At 36.5% G+C, this 14,248-nt stretch overlaps 1 protein-coding gene across 1 annotated transcript in view; it reads right to left on the minus strand.

Annotated features, from left to right (window-relative positions):
• Window positions 1-9,846, minus strand: part of DCN (decorin) — a 40,934-nt gene extending 31,088 nt beyond the window's left edge. The window contains exons 1-2 of the mRNA XM_047066815.1: window positions 9,744-9,846; window positions 5,569-5,815 (exon numbers count right to left, since the gene is read on the minus strand). Coding sequence (XP_046922771.1) covers window positions 5,569-5,782 — 214 coding nt within the window. The 5' untranslated portion in view covers window positions 5,783-5,815; window positions 9,744-9,846. The remainder of the gene's footprint in view (window positions 1-5,568; window positions 5,816-9,743) is intronic.
• Between the last annotated feature and the right edge of the window lie 4,402 nt (window positions 9,847-14,248).

Genomic DNA, 14,248 nt, shown 5'->3' on the forward strand with positions numbered 1-14,248 from the left:
TTCAGTAAATAAATAAAATATACTGGATAACTACTATATATATGTTATATGTATAATATATATATATATATATATAAATATATAAGAATAATCAAGGAAAATATAGATTATAGTGAAAGCACAGAAGTAGACAAGCTACAGGAAAGCAATCCGCCAACTAAGTCAAGGATTAATTGAACCTTGAGTGTTATAGTGTAGTTGCTTCAGGGCTTTCTCCTTTTATTGAGACTGGAATGAAAAGTGGATTAATTCTCCTTTATCCTTATTTTCAAGGAAATATATAATCTCTTTGCTCTTCTCTGAAGGAGAAAAGTTAAGATTAGAGGGTCCCCTGCATTTCTTTTGCTCAGGGAGTTGATATTCCGGTGACCTATTCTCAGCCTGTCCTCTGGAGCCAGGATGACCTTGCAGAGGAGAACACATCACAGCTGTAGTCTGACCAAATGCCTTGATCTCACACAGCTGCCTCTCTCTCCCTCCTGGGACTGAGAATGAAACCAGGGATGTGTCAGTTCTCAGTCAGCTCAAGAAGACAGATGCTTCCTGTGGCTTTCTCTGACTCCTTTCTTCCTCCTCCCCGTCTTTGACCCCTGATGTCAGGAACCTCGGCCATCCGAGTCGCATGAGAATTCCTCTTGCTGCATCTAAAGATCTGCCATACTCCACCCTACCCAATAATAATTTAGGCAACCCATTGGGCATGCTCGGTGCACAGCCTCCTTCCCGCACCATGTCTTAGACATACGCTTTGGCTGCACCTGAAACTCCCAGTGAGGGTCACCCATGTCCCTGCTGCTGCCACAAAAACTATAAAAGCAACTGAACTTCCAGCATTCTCTCTGCCCCTCTACAAAACAGCCCTAACTTATTCTTCCGAGTTGATTTCACAGAGTAAGTGTAATGGTTCATTTACCTCATGGATAAAATTTGCTTCTGGAAAACCAGTTTCCCCAGACAAGAAACAAGCTATGCCATATATGTCTCAAGTGGTGGCCACTAACAAAATTTTCACCAGTTGAAGCAAAATGATTAAAAAGAAGAAAAGTAACTCTATGCAACTTGAAGGCTTGTATTTTTTTTTTTTTGCTAAGATTTGTTTTAAACTAAAATATCCTTTGCCATATGAAGTACATTTTAGGAACCAGTAGGTATTTGTACTGCTTTTACAGGGCAAAATAAAATGTTACATCTTCTGACATCATCTCTAGAGAGCTAACTAGGTGGGTTGTGAATCATTTATGATTATAAAATAGCCAAATGTTTCATTGTTCTCCACTTAACCAAACCCCTTTTATTCAAAGGAATAGTGTTTGGAGAAGAGTGAACTGCTTGATAATTGCAGCATTTTCTAATTCATGTCTGCTTATAGCTGGAGGTGATACAGTCCCTTTGGGAGGCAGGGGAGAGAAGGTGTTATTTTATATCAATCTTGACAAGCCATGTACTTCTTAGAGATTCTCAATCTCAAAGAAAAATACAAGAACATTATGAGGAATGGCCTCATGTGACTAGCTAAATGGTAAGCTAAATACAACAGAATGGTAAACCCTATTACAAACATTTCTATTCTTACCTAACGAAATGGGATCTATTCCCACTTACCCAATGAAAGTTGCAAAGTTACAGGTAGTAAATGGTAAAGCAGAACTTGAGTTCAGACGTATTGAACGGCATAACCCAGTTCTTTCAACTATTAAATAATTTTAAAAGGTATTTAAATTCTTTTCAAGTTTGCTTATAGGAAATGTATCGACAAGTATTATTTAAGTTTGGAAGAATAGTCAAAAAACAATGCTGATTCTTATTTTACCTGCCAGGGTCGATCTGCCTTTTAGCAGCAAGATGAAAAGTACCAAAAAATGCTACCTGGTAACATGTGAGCCAAAGACGAATGGTTACCTGATAACACTTGGGCCAAAGAGGATACGTATAAGTAAGGGGACTGTTTTCCTGCAAGATATTAGGTACGTAAAACAGAACTTCCAATCACAGGATCAATATTAGAACATTTGGAAAAGATTTCACTAAAATGAGTTACATTGGTGCCTTTTTGATTTTAAGGGAACTCATAGATTTCAAATTTGCTAAGCTTATGTTTATTTTATTTTTGTAATAAATGTTATGTTTAAGAGTAAATTGCTTTATGTCTTAAGAGGAAAAAGAAAGAAGGAAGATAGAGGTTTCATAAAATTCTGATCCAAACTGCAATTACAAGAAAGTACAAGAAATTCAGCCAAACAACTTGGCCAATATCTATGGAGCATTCATTATTTCTTGGACAGGTTGAAATATGCTCACTTTCTCAATCCTGGATGCTATAGAAATAATAAACATGCTATAGAAAATATATCATAATGCTATTCAGATACATTAGAATGAAGGATGAAAGCAGTCAATGTGTCTTCTTGAACCACCTTGAATTTTCCCATGGACTAATTATTCAATTGTAACTTCACAGTTTTAACAACTCAGCTTTAAAAGAACTGTTTACAAATTTGATGCCATTTAACTTTGTCAAAAATACTTCTTAGTGGCAAAAATAGTCAAATGTTTTAATAAGAAATGTTTGCTTCTGTTAAACATTGTTTAGACGACAAAGGCCTGCTGTCCTTCAACACTGTAGGTCCTCTCCCCTCATTAGAAGCTCTGGCAAGGATAATCCTTAAGAAAACATTAGCCTTTGATGCAGATAAGCATTCACATTTCTCGTTCCAAAGTGCATTACATTTTTTTTTCTCTGTTATAATAATTCAAGCTTCATGTTCAGATCACTAGAAAATTTAAACCAAAAAATAAACTGCATTGCCTTTACTATGAACAAGGTTGCCTATTTCTCCTTCCTTTTTTTTTCTTTTTTACATATCTTTCAGCCTTTATTCCATAGAATCCTCATTTGGAAAATATGTATTGGGGCACCTGGGTGGCTCAATCAGTTGAGCGCCCAAGTCTTGATTTCAGCTCAGGGCATGATCACACAGTTCGTGACTTCGAGCCCCAGGTTGGGCTCAGTGCAGAGCCTGCTTGGGATTCTCTCTCCCCCTCTCTCTGCCCCTCCCCCACCCACCCCCAAAATAAATAAATAAACACTTAAAAATGTATTTTCTGTTTTAGAAATATCTGACCAAAATTATTTACAATATATTTAAATATGAATTTAACAGAAACTAAAAGTAACTTAGATGAGACCATTGCTCATGGGAACTCAGTTCTCTTAATTATATAGGGTTTCCCCAAACAAATCATTATTACAATGTTGGCTACTTCTTTGGTATATAATGTCAGTAAACCTTTTACAGGAAAGACGTGCACTCTGGGCTCTTAGATAAAGGTAACATGTAAAAAATTTCCTCATCAAAAAACAACTCAAAGTAAACAATACAAAATAATAACAAGGACAACAACAAAGCCGTATCATGAGACACCCAAGTCAATGAACTTGATGTTTCCTGAGACTGGATTTTTCTGTTTAGTTTTGAGAAATAGCCTTAGGCCTTTTTTATGAAAGACCAGTAGAAAACTGTCTTCAATGCTTTCATCAGAGTCAAGCTTTATAAACTATTTATCATGTGAGCAAAATAAAGCCGCATCTATGGAAAAATAAAACCAGTGAAGTGACCGAACAAGTCTTTGCTCCTTAAAATTATCAACTGTTCATTGTTGGTATTATATGTAGTGGGAATAATCATGAATCTTTTTAACGTTGTTATGAGAGGCCAAGTGAGATTTAACGTGTATCACATGTCTTAGGAACTTGGCCATTTAATAAATTTTTTAAAAGTCTACCACTTGGGGCACCTGGTGGCTCAGTTGATTAAGCATCTGACCCTTAATTTTAGCTCAGGTCATGATCTCATGGTTCTTGAGTTTGAGCCCCACATCAGTCTCTGTGATGGCAGCATGGAGCCTGCTTGGGATTCTCTGTCACCCTCTCTCTCTGCCTCTCTCTGCCTCTCTCTCTCTCTCAAAAATAAATAAATAAACATTAAAAAAACAAAAGTGTACCACTAGTATATCCATCATATGATGATTCCTCTGTTCAGATATTTTCATCTCCATTATTTTTCTGCCTATATGAGTAAGGCAGGTAATCTCTAGATGCTTATAATAGTTTCTGTAGAATTTGATAGCAATCTAATCCCCCTTGTAGTGAATATACAATTCAAAAAAGAAATAATCACCACTAATATAATATCAGACCCACATGAATAAGGACCATATTTGTCTTCCTCATTCCTGTCTTCCCAGGGCTTACAACATTGTGGGGTCTCAATGTATTTGCTGAATGAATACATGAATCCAGTGGAATTATCCTGTAGCCTTTTTAAAGCCTTCTACACACTTTAGTGGGGAGGGGGTTAAATGGCTATACAATACGTCAGCACTGAAAAAGCTATCTTGAAGTGTTTGATTTTCAGTTGTTAGTATTGAACATGTTTTATGTTTTCCTGGGTTCTAGTTTGTAGTTTATTCCAACTATAGAAGTTAGTGGCAAATTTCCCTGCCAAATATTGCTAGAAAGCATGTTCTGAATAAATATAGAGTGTCGGAAAGAAGTACCCTACTACACTATGGAGTTTCTCCTGTAAGGAAATACTCCATACCCCATGGTAAAGTCATTCTGTGGGGATTTTTTTTTCTTTATTTTTCCTTATAATAAATGAACCGAGAGAGAGAGAGAGATACAAATCAACTGTCATGTCAACTACATTCATTCCCCTTTGGCCCATCTGCTGGGGCCTCAAACTTTCTGGAGATTTATCTTTTGAGTGTATTGCTCTTGGAATTCCCAGGCCAAATTTTTCCTGAAACATGATAAATCAAAGTGTATACAGTGTTGGGCTAAAGTTATATGTCTCGTGATTATATTGGATATTTACACCATATCTTGGCTGTAAATATTGCTTTTAAAACTTTCTAAAGAATATAAATAGCTAGATTACAGAATGCCAAATGTAAAGCCAAAACTAAGACCCAGAGATTAAGGGAGTAGTTTGGTACTTGAAAGATAATTTTTTGGTCTAAAACTTTACTTGTTTTACTTCTGATAACTCTACATACTTTACAATTTAGTAATGTTCAAACACCGTTATCTGGGCTAAGCCAAGAGTAGAGACATCACCCACGTCTTAATATCTAGTATTTCTTGAAAGCAAATCACTGAATTAAAATGAGCCTTCACTTTGGAATCATAGGACAGTGATTTGTTCAAAATTTTATTTCAAAGAAGGGGGACCATGAAGCTCAGAAAGATTTTTCAAAACGTGATTTGTCCAAGATTGTGCAAGTGACGGAGGCCCTACTTTAAAAAAGGGAAGAAAACAGTCTCCTAACTTCAAGGCTACTTCTTTCTATGCTATTCGGCTTCCTTTGTTTCTCCATAGGTGGCACTGTCTCTCACATTTGGAACTGCGGGGATTCAAAATGAAAATGTTTTAACTCTCAAGGAAAGCCCATTCCTGTGAACACAACAGGGTAGGGGATATGTTAACTAACTATTTGAAACAAACAGTAACAAAAAAATAGAACATAAAACAAGGTAAGGAAAGAGAGCCTCCTGCACCTACTCACCCAAATCAGAACACTGCACAACTCGAAGGTGGCACTGACAGCGGAAAGGACACACTGGTCCCAGAGGCTCTAATTCAGAATCAACAGGAGCGTGCTCTTCTGGGCCTATCCCAGAAGCCTCATCTTCTAGCATAAAGTCAAATAAGCCTCTCTGTTGGAACGGCCCAGCCCAGGAAACTTGTGCAAGCAGGAGGAAGATGATAGTTGCCTTCATGATTTATCTCATGTATTTTCACTGCCAAGGAACCTGGGAAACAAACGAAAGGTTTAGAGGAGTAGCACTGCCTGGTTACGGTGTTATCTCTGATATGACACCCCACAGTAGAGTGAGTGTAAAGCATAAAAAAAAAACCATATTTCATTTATTTTTAAGAAGCCAAATATTGAAATGTATTTGAAAGGTACACAATAGACTACCTGGCACAGCTATTTACTTATGTAAAGAAATGTGAATGTTCTTGAAATCTGCTTGCTTGAATTTGGAGTCTGAATTAAGGCAATATATATTCACATCATTTGCAAAATCGTTAAGATGATAGATCACGTTGGAATTTTCAATGCTCATTCAACATAAGCCATGCTACGGTCAAATAAAATTTCATCTATACACATGAGAGATCTCCAATTCCTGTGTCTGGAAGCCAATCTCCTCTCTCCATCCCACTGTATTTATCTTGGTCCAGACCTTTCTCATCACTCCCTGAACTTTCACAAGAGCTTCCAACTGGTCTCGGCCTTGGCCTTGAAGATTTCCTCTACTCCAGGCCATCTTCAACTCTGCTGCCCAAGTCATGTTCAGAAAATCAGATTTCATTGTATTTCTATTCTACTGAAAACTCCTTGTTGACTTCTCAAGGCTTGCCCATCAGGTCCACATCCCCTTTGCTGCAAGTGAGACCATTCACAATTTGGTGCCGATGTTTCAAGCCCTGCTTCTCTCCATTTCCTCTCCACTCCTCCACTCCGACCCCCACCACAGCCCTGACACTCAAAGCTAATTGCCCTTTAAAATACCTACCTTGGGAGAGAGTTGTAAAGATTGAATGAGATAATGGACTTCCCTTGTGTATTCCCTGGCTCATCCACACAGGATGCTGCTTCCTCCCTCTTCTGTGTCCCAAAGCACGTTGCTCTTACCTCTTTTAAAGAACTTATCACATTATACTGTAATTTGTTTGGCGTGCTTGGTCTGTCCCCCCCAGCTAGAAGATGCACTCCTTCAGGGCGTGTCTTATTGTTCTTTGTTCTGTACCCAGGCCTTGCACAATATTTTGCACAAAAATGACTCAATTGACCATCAATTTATTAACAATACACGTTATTCGGTTTGTTCCAAGCAACCAGTCTGATTTTTTAAAACACAAAGTTATATTTTTTCAATAGCAAATTTCTAGCTGAGGAAGGTAACCAATCCAAAACTTAAATTTGGTATAAGCACAGTTTACTTTTCAAAATAAATCTATTGACCAGTTTCTCAAACTGATCATTTATTTAAAAAAACAAAAAAAACATCTATGGAAAATCCTACTGATTTTTATATGACTCCCATGTTACCTGGTTTTTTGTAAAGAAACAAAAGTACAGTTTTGACAAATCCATGTACTTCTCCATTCATTCAATAAGCCCTTTAGATTTATATATCTGTTGTTGAATTTGTTGTTTTGTTAGCTGAAGTGAAGTAAATAAATCTTAATTGACAAAAAGTAGTTGATCATATGGAGAATAAGCAGTCTATTTTTGAGCTGATATATTTTAAAACACCACTGGAAATGTTCTAAGGATTCCAAAAACACATTGTAGATACTATCTTTAGTTTTGCCACATCTACGTTGAATTGTACACTTACAAGGAACATATTAAAGCTGCAAATTCATAACTAGACTTAAAGAATGATTTTTTCGTCAGCAGCCAATGGTAGCATATGCAAAAAAAAAAAAAAAAAAAAAGAAAAAAGAAAGAAAGAAGGAAGAAAGAAACCCAAAAAACAAACAACAACAAAACAAGCAACTTAGTATGCCCTGACCTTAAGGTATCTAAGTATCTTCTGGAAATTCTTGGCTAGGTCCACTAGAGAGGGAAAAACAGTTTTTAGATTTCTTACACTTTTGTTCTTAGTTTCTACTTATTACTGAGGTGTGTATAAGGCAGCACATATACAGAACGGGTCGTGGCTCTTCATTTAAAAAATACCACAAAGTTTATTATTCACGCTGCCCCTTTAAATTTGGTATCAGGTTTTCTCTAGGAGTCTGTTCCCACTCATTTACTGCATAGCCTTTTTACGGAGACCCTATTGTTTTGGCAGTGTTTCCTTGGACTGGATCTCAGGGAGTGGTTTTTGGTCTGTTTCACATTAAAATGCAATGTTTACGGTTTACCACAGTTTGCTAGCCTTGCATATTTAATATCTTACAATTTTAGGAGAAAAATGAAGCAAAGTAATTGCAGATTTAATAAATAGCAATGCGAATTAACGCAGATGTTGCCTTTTGATCTTTTCTCCAGAGCAGAGAACGCCTGGTTGTCTCACTAACTCAAAAAAAGAAATGTTGAACATGAGCTCAGAGGAATATTATCATTTATATGTGTTTCCTCTTGTTAAAATGGTGCAAATTCTCTGCACAATATTTTTTTTGGTTAAAGCTGAACACAAACAGGAAGTTTTTAGCTTTCATTACTTATATTATATCACTTTGATGCGTGTGTGTGTGTGTGTGTGTGTGTGTGTGTGTGTGTTCATTTTAACCCTGAATGTCCTGGAGAAGAATATGTCAAGAAACTTTATACAAATTCCCCCAGGAGATTATTTCTTTAAATTATTGTCATTATACTTGAAGATGCAGCATCTTAAAACAATTAGTGGGGGCTATTGATATTAATAATTTTTAATCATTTTTCCTTCCTTAGTATATAAGAAAAATAAACACAAAATAGCAGTTGCCCTGTGGAAACCAGAAGATTATTTACTGACATATTATATTTCCCAAGTTTCTTTGAAATTGTTTTAAGCATTCTCAAAAAGTATGACTCCTTCCTACCTGCTAATTGTTAGGTATAATGTCACTACTGCACTAAAGCTACTTGCCCCACTTTCTAAGTGTTTCATCAAAAATAATAATTTCTGTCTCCTTAAACTACTTCACCCCATTAAATTCACTATGTAATTCAGATCACCATTTGTAGGATGTCATTTATGCCTTTGGTGTGACTTTCAAAATCCAAATTTAACCCTCAGGAGATTAGTAAAACTATAACTACAGACAAAAATAAAAATCCCCCAGCACTAGGTGAATGGAAAACCCCAATAATAACAGAAATGATTTAAAAATAGAAAATAAAAAAGGCATTTATCCACAAATAAGGGCTGCTATAGGAGGCATTTGGTTCTTTTTCTGGTCAAAATAGCAATAGGAAAAGCAAAACCACAGGAATTTATGTCACTGGGAGCCCACTTAACCAGTGGTCATCGGTGGTACCCGCTTTTGAAATTAGCAAGAAAAATAACCTACACCCTAGTGATGTATCTTACAATACAATTTCATTTGCATTGAGAATACTGACTGGGTCTTATCTTTTCCTGTAAGGAATTATGTAGCTAACTGTGAGATTTTCTTTAATAAACAGCATAATATTTGCAATATTTATTTTCACCTCTGTGATGATAATTTCTGTTCTTTTCTAGGTTGTAGAAATATACATTTAACTTCTGCAGCTCATCACCAGAGTTCACATCACTGAGGTTTTAAAAGTTCTGAACATATGCAAGAATTCAGGAGGGGACTAAATCCTTAAATACATACATATAACCCAACTACAAATTCGATGCTGATCTAGAATACTTTTTTTATAAATACTTTCTAAAGAGGTAAAACATTTCATTAGTACAAATACAAAATATATCAATATAGATACTCATGGTGTTAGGTTACAGTTTTTTTTAATAAACATCTTTGCAAGAACAGAAAGAACTAAAACAATGCATTTAACCATTTTACCAAATATTTAACTTCTGTCTTCAAGCAATACTTGTTTAAAATGCTGCATAAAGATTATCAAAAGTTTAGCACGATTTTTTTTCTCTCCTTTTTCTCACCAAACAATTCCTTTTTGCTCTCAACTTGATCGAAGTTTTATTAGTCTGTAGCAGAGTTCAGGACAATTATTGAAAACCATACCTTTTAATCCGGGGATTTGCCACAGGAGCCCTCAAAGCTGAGATGTAATTACACTAAATATTCAGCCCCAGCAAAAGAGTTTGCAGGTGTGGAAAGGAGGAGGGGGTAGGTGCTGCTCTGTGACTGTCACTAGGTTGAAAACCTCCTGCTTCTACTCCATAGCACGGTTAAAAAATAAGGTTTCCCTCAATGAACACAATCCGGCTGACACCCACATTAGATCATATGGTAATGATATGTCTCTTGTATCGCAGCCAGAAAGTTTATCGACCTTTTTTCTCCCCATTTGCTTTATTCCTTTTGCATCTGCTTAAGATTCTAAACTGCTTATGTGGTAGCGAGGGGCAACTTGATTTGAAATTTGTTTTATTGTGTGGATTCATTTCCCTAAAACATTGTAGCTAAAGGGTTTGCTTCCCCACCCCCAACCTCACTGCACTAGCCACCCTTTCTAGTCTTGTTTATAAGAAGCATTTATACTTCCAAAATGACAGTTTTTCTTGCTATCAGGATGTGTAAATCCAGCAAATGGAACAAAATTAATCTTGTAGTTATTTTAAATGTGGTCTGCAGAAATAAATGAGTAGATTTATGTGAAAATTTTCATTCAGATTCTTACTTGCCTTGGGCTGTTTGCGCAAATTCAAGCACTCTGCTGTGGAGTTTTCCTGTGTATTTTGAACATATTTGTAGTGTCCTGGAAAAAAGTCATGATTTTTTATGAAAAGAATATCACGTTATTATTAGTTCCTTACTCATAGTTTATAATCTCTCTTGTTGTTTACCAGCCTTTAGGTTTCTTTTTATTTTTCTAAATAAAACACATAGATACCAGAAATGGGTTTCATTTTAATTTAGCCTGTATATGAAAATTTTGATTTTCATGGACCACGCTTTTATATAATCCAGAATTTTGAAAAGGCAACAGAGTCTATGGCTCTTTTCAAATTTCAGTAAATAGCAAAAAGGAAATGTAAACACAAGGAAAGATATTTATTTAGCCACTGGAAAGCTTTTTTGAGTTTTTCTTAATTCCCTTGTTGGATGCTCTTTAATTCTTTTCCTCTGTGTCTCTATGTTTTGACTTGTATCTTTATGCCATGGCCCCTAGGCTGTTACCAGGTGGAAACTTGAAATCCACATCTGTGAAACATGAGAGGTTAACCCTCCCCTCCTCCACCTTCCCCTCCCCTCCTCTAGCCATCCAACTACACAATTCTACAGTAAATACTTCTGCCTTAATGAAACTTGAAGGAATTAAATTCCTGAGTGGATATCTAAAGGAGGGGAGGGGTGCTGTCACATGATATTTTTCCTTGTTTCCCAAGACCAGCCTCCCTTAATTTTACAACTCCCTGCCCAACACCTCTTCTCTTTGACATCTAATAACCACATACCCAGTTATTTGGAGCATTTAGAAAAAAGCCAAGAATTATTTTCCCTGGACATTGGTGCAAAGTCCATGATCCCCTTATGTGGAATCAATTACGTTTTCCTCTTGAACTCCTCTTGTATCTATTTCTTTCATATACAGGTAATCCCTTCTTCTTCGTATTATAGCTTTTTATGTACGTGTCTTACCCCAAGGGAGGGAGCACATCATTTTCTTTTGTAGAGTGCTCGCATCCAAGCACAGTCATGGTATACAGTAAATTCTCAAGAAACACTTGGTGAATGACCACATAAAGTCAGTCAGATCTTTGGCTATGGATTCCACCATGATTATTGTTTTGCCCAGTCCTGGTTTGCTCCTTATCAAAACTCAACCCTACCACAGAGTATATAATGAATAATGGCGATAATTGTTGCTGAAGAGAGAGAAAGGGGTGGGAGGATAAGGATATTAAGAAGAAGTAGGAGAGGCAATGGAAAAGACGACACATTATCTCGATATGTGGATACTTTCATAAAGAAGAAACATTTTGGTTATGGTTCACATCTGGGTTCTTTCTTCTGATGGTAAGTGTATGAATTCAGACAATATTTAACATCTGAGTCTCAGTTCCCATATCTGTATGATAGGTAAAAATTATTACCTAACTCAAATTGGAGAGAAACATTGGAGAGAAAACTAAATAAAGCAATATACATAAAGCATACAACTCAGAACATGTCCCAGTTAATTAAACTCTCCATAAATGTTAGCTTTTGTTGTTCTGATGTACATCACAGCAATCCTTTGAGATGAGCAAGGGAAATCGTCTTTACTCTTTCCATTTTACAGATTAAAAAACAGAAGTCCAATGATCTGTCCAAGTTCACAGAGCTGGTAAGAAGCACGACAGAAACTAATGCCCCGTTCTTCTTGAACCTAATCTAGCTTTCCATTATTGGACTAGATTTTAAGAAAGATCAAACTCTTAAGATATAAAAAACTAATTAGCAAAATTCTTGGGCAACATGTCTTTGCAACTAGTTTAAGATCTGTGACCAAGTTACAATTCTTTCTACACTTTGTGTTTGTGCAAGAACAAATCTTTCCTCTTTTTTTTTTTTAAATTTCAGTAAGAACCCCACTTCTAAAGCCCCAAGGATTTTACCAACATCGTCTGATTTAAAATCTGTTCTAGGGTGCCTGGGTGGCTCAGTCGGTTAAGCATCTGACTCTTGGTTTTGGCTCAGGTCATGATTTCACCATGGTGAGATTGAGCCCCACGTCAGGCATGGAGCCTGCTTTGGATTCTCCCTCTCCCTCTCTGTCCTTTGTACGTTCACACGATCTCGATCTCTCTCTTTCTCTCTCTATGTCAGAAATCTATAAATAAACATTTTAAAATATAAAATTTGTTGTTTAATTAGGTGTTAAGTTGCATACTGTCACACCCACTTTTAGGTAGGAGACACTAAGACACAATAAAGTCATATGCAGTTAAGTCACGAAGATGCCACGGGGCTATCATCAGAATCCAGGTATCTTGCAATCTAGTGGGAAATGGAACACTTTTGAGGCTAGAAGTAGTGCTTGTGCAGGCAGCCGAAACTTACCCTGGCTTGGAACGCTTGGGGGTAGGGTTTACTGAAACCTTGGCTGCCTTATAATTATTCGAAATATTCAAATTCAGAGCACATACCACATCTGCTGTCAAAGACACTTAAACTATGATTTCTACTGACAACCCACTAGTTAACAGGGTAACTATATTCTACATGTTGTCAAAGTTCATTTCAAGGCTAGTCACTCTTCCTCACCAACATCAAATACAAGTGATTTAAATTGTACCTGTATATTAAAGATGTGAAACATGCCAGAATTTAGAAAGGTCTCCTTTGGACACCCTTTTATTTTCTAAGAGGTCTGGAAATAAGTGGTTATCTTCACAAACCTCATGTGACTGGTTTATTCTTAGACTGACTCTTCAAAGTCAGGTCAGGGGCTGGAATGGATTGTCTGGTGCTTTATTTTGTCACCCAGGACAGGTATTTTTTCTTTAGCCAAGAAAGAAGCCTCAGGTGAAGTTCAGGACAGCCTTGAATGCCGGGTGGCTTGAAACACAATCTGGTAGTAGAAAACTATGACCTTGGCCATCTTTCTTTCCCACAAGCCTCCACTCCCCAGACCCCTCACCATCATGTTCAGTGTACTTGTGCCTTGTATAAATAACCGAACCTCTCTGACACTCAGGTTTTTAATCAATAAAATGTGGATAAGTATAGTATTACCTACTTCATAGGTTTGCAGGGAGGTTTAAAGTAGGTTAGTACATATAGCTAAATAACTGTCTGCCTTGTCTTAGGCATAACATCTTTCTGGGTTCTATCTCCTGCTGAAAGGCATTCATGGACTTCATAAGGATCCCGAGACTCTAGGTGAAGACTCTACTTGAGCAATGAAACAGTAATAGGAATAAACATGGGACATGGAAAGTTATGAATGACGATAAGGAAAAATTATGGAGATATGTAGCTCTCTTTTACCACAGGGATGTATTCAATTCCTGAATTCTCTGCCTCTTTTCTTGAACACTCAGGAGCATCTCATTTATCAATGGCAGTCAAGGGATTTTTATTGTTTTTATAAATTAAGTAGTTTGTACTGAAACAACAAGTCAACATTGATTAAATATCTGGCAGTGTGAACAAAGAACATACCTTTCTGTTACATAGGAAATTTCCCGTAACTTAGCAAATAATTGATCAATCAACCAGCAAATACTGACTGAGGGATCACCATGTGAGAAAATATTAATACTAGGCACTATGGAAGATACCAGGAAATAAAAAGGGCAATGTGAAAGGCATGACCTTAAAGAACTCACATCGGTAAGGAGATAGGACATAATCTACCTATATATATTGAATATATATTTATTTAAATATATATATTTAATAGCATTTTAGAGTTATCATACCATGAAACTGATAATGCATTATATAATTATAATTCCTAGGCAAAGTAAAGTATGATATAATTAAAAATAATTGTCTTAGAAAGGCAGAGGAGGGGTGGGGGAGAGATCATTTTACACATGGATAGTTAGGTAAGTGTTTGGAGAACAAGGTACAAT

Source organism: Lynx rufus, unplaced genomic scaffold (genome assembly GCF_022079265.1).
Source record: "Lynx rufus isolate CCGP_SWC_20201006 ecotype Redwood Valley unplaced genomic scaffold, mLynRuf1.p SCAF_7, whole genome shotgun sequence".
Lineage (NCBI taxonomy): Eukaryota > Metazoa > Chordata > Mammalia > Carnivora > Felidae > Lynx > Lynx rufus.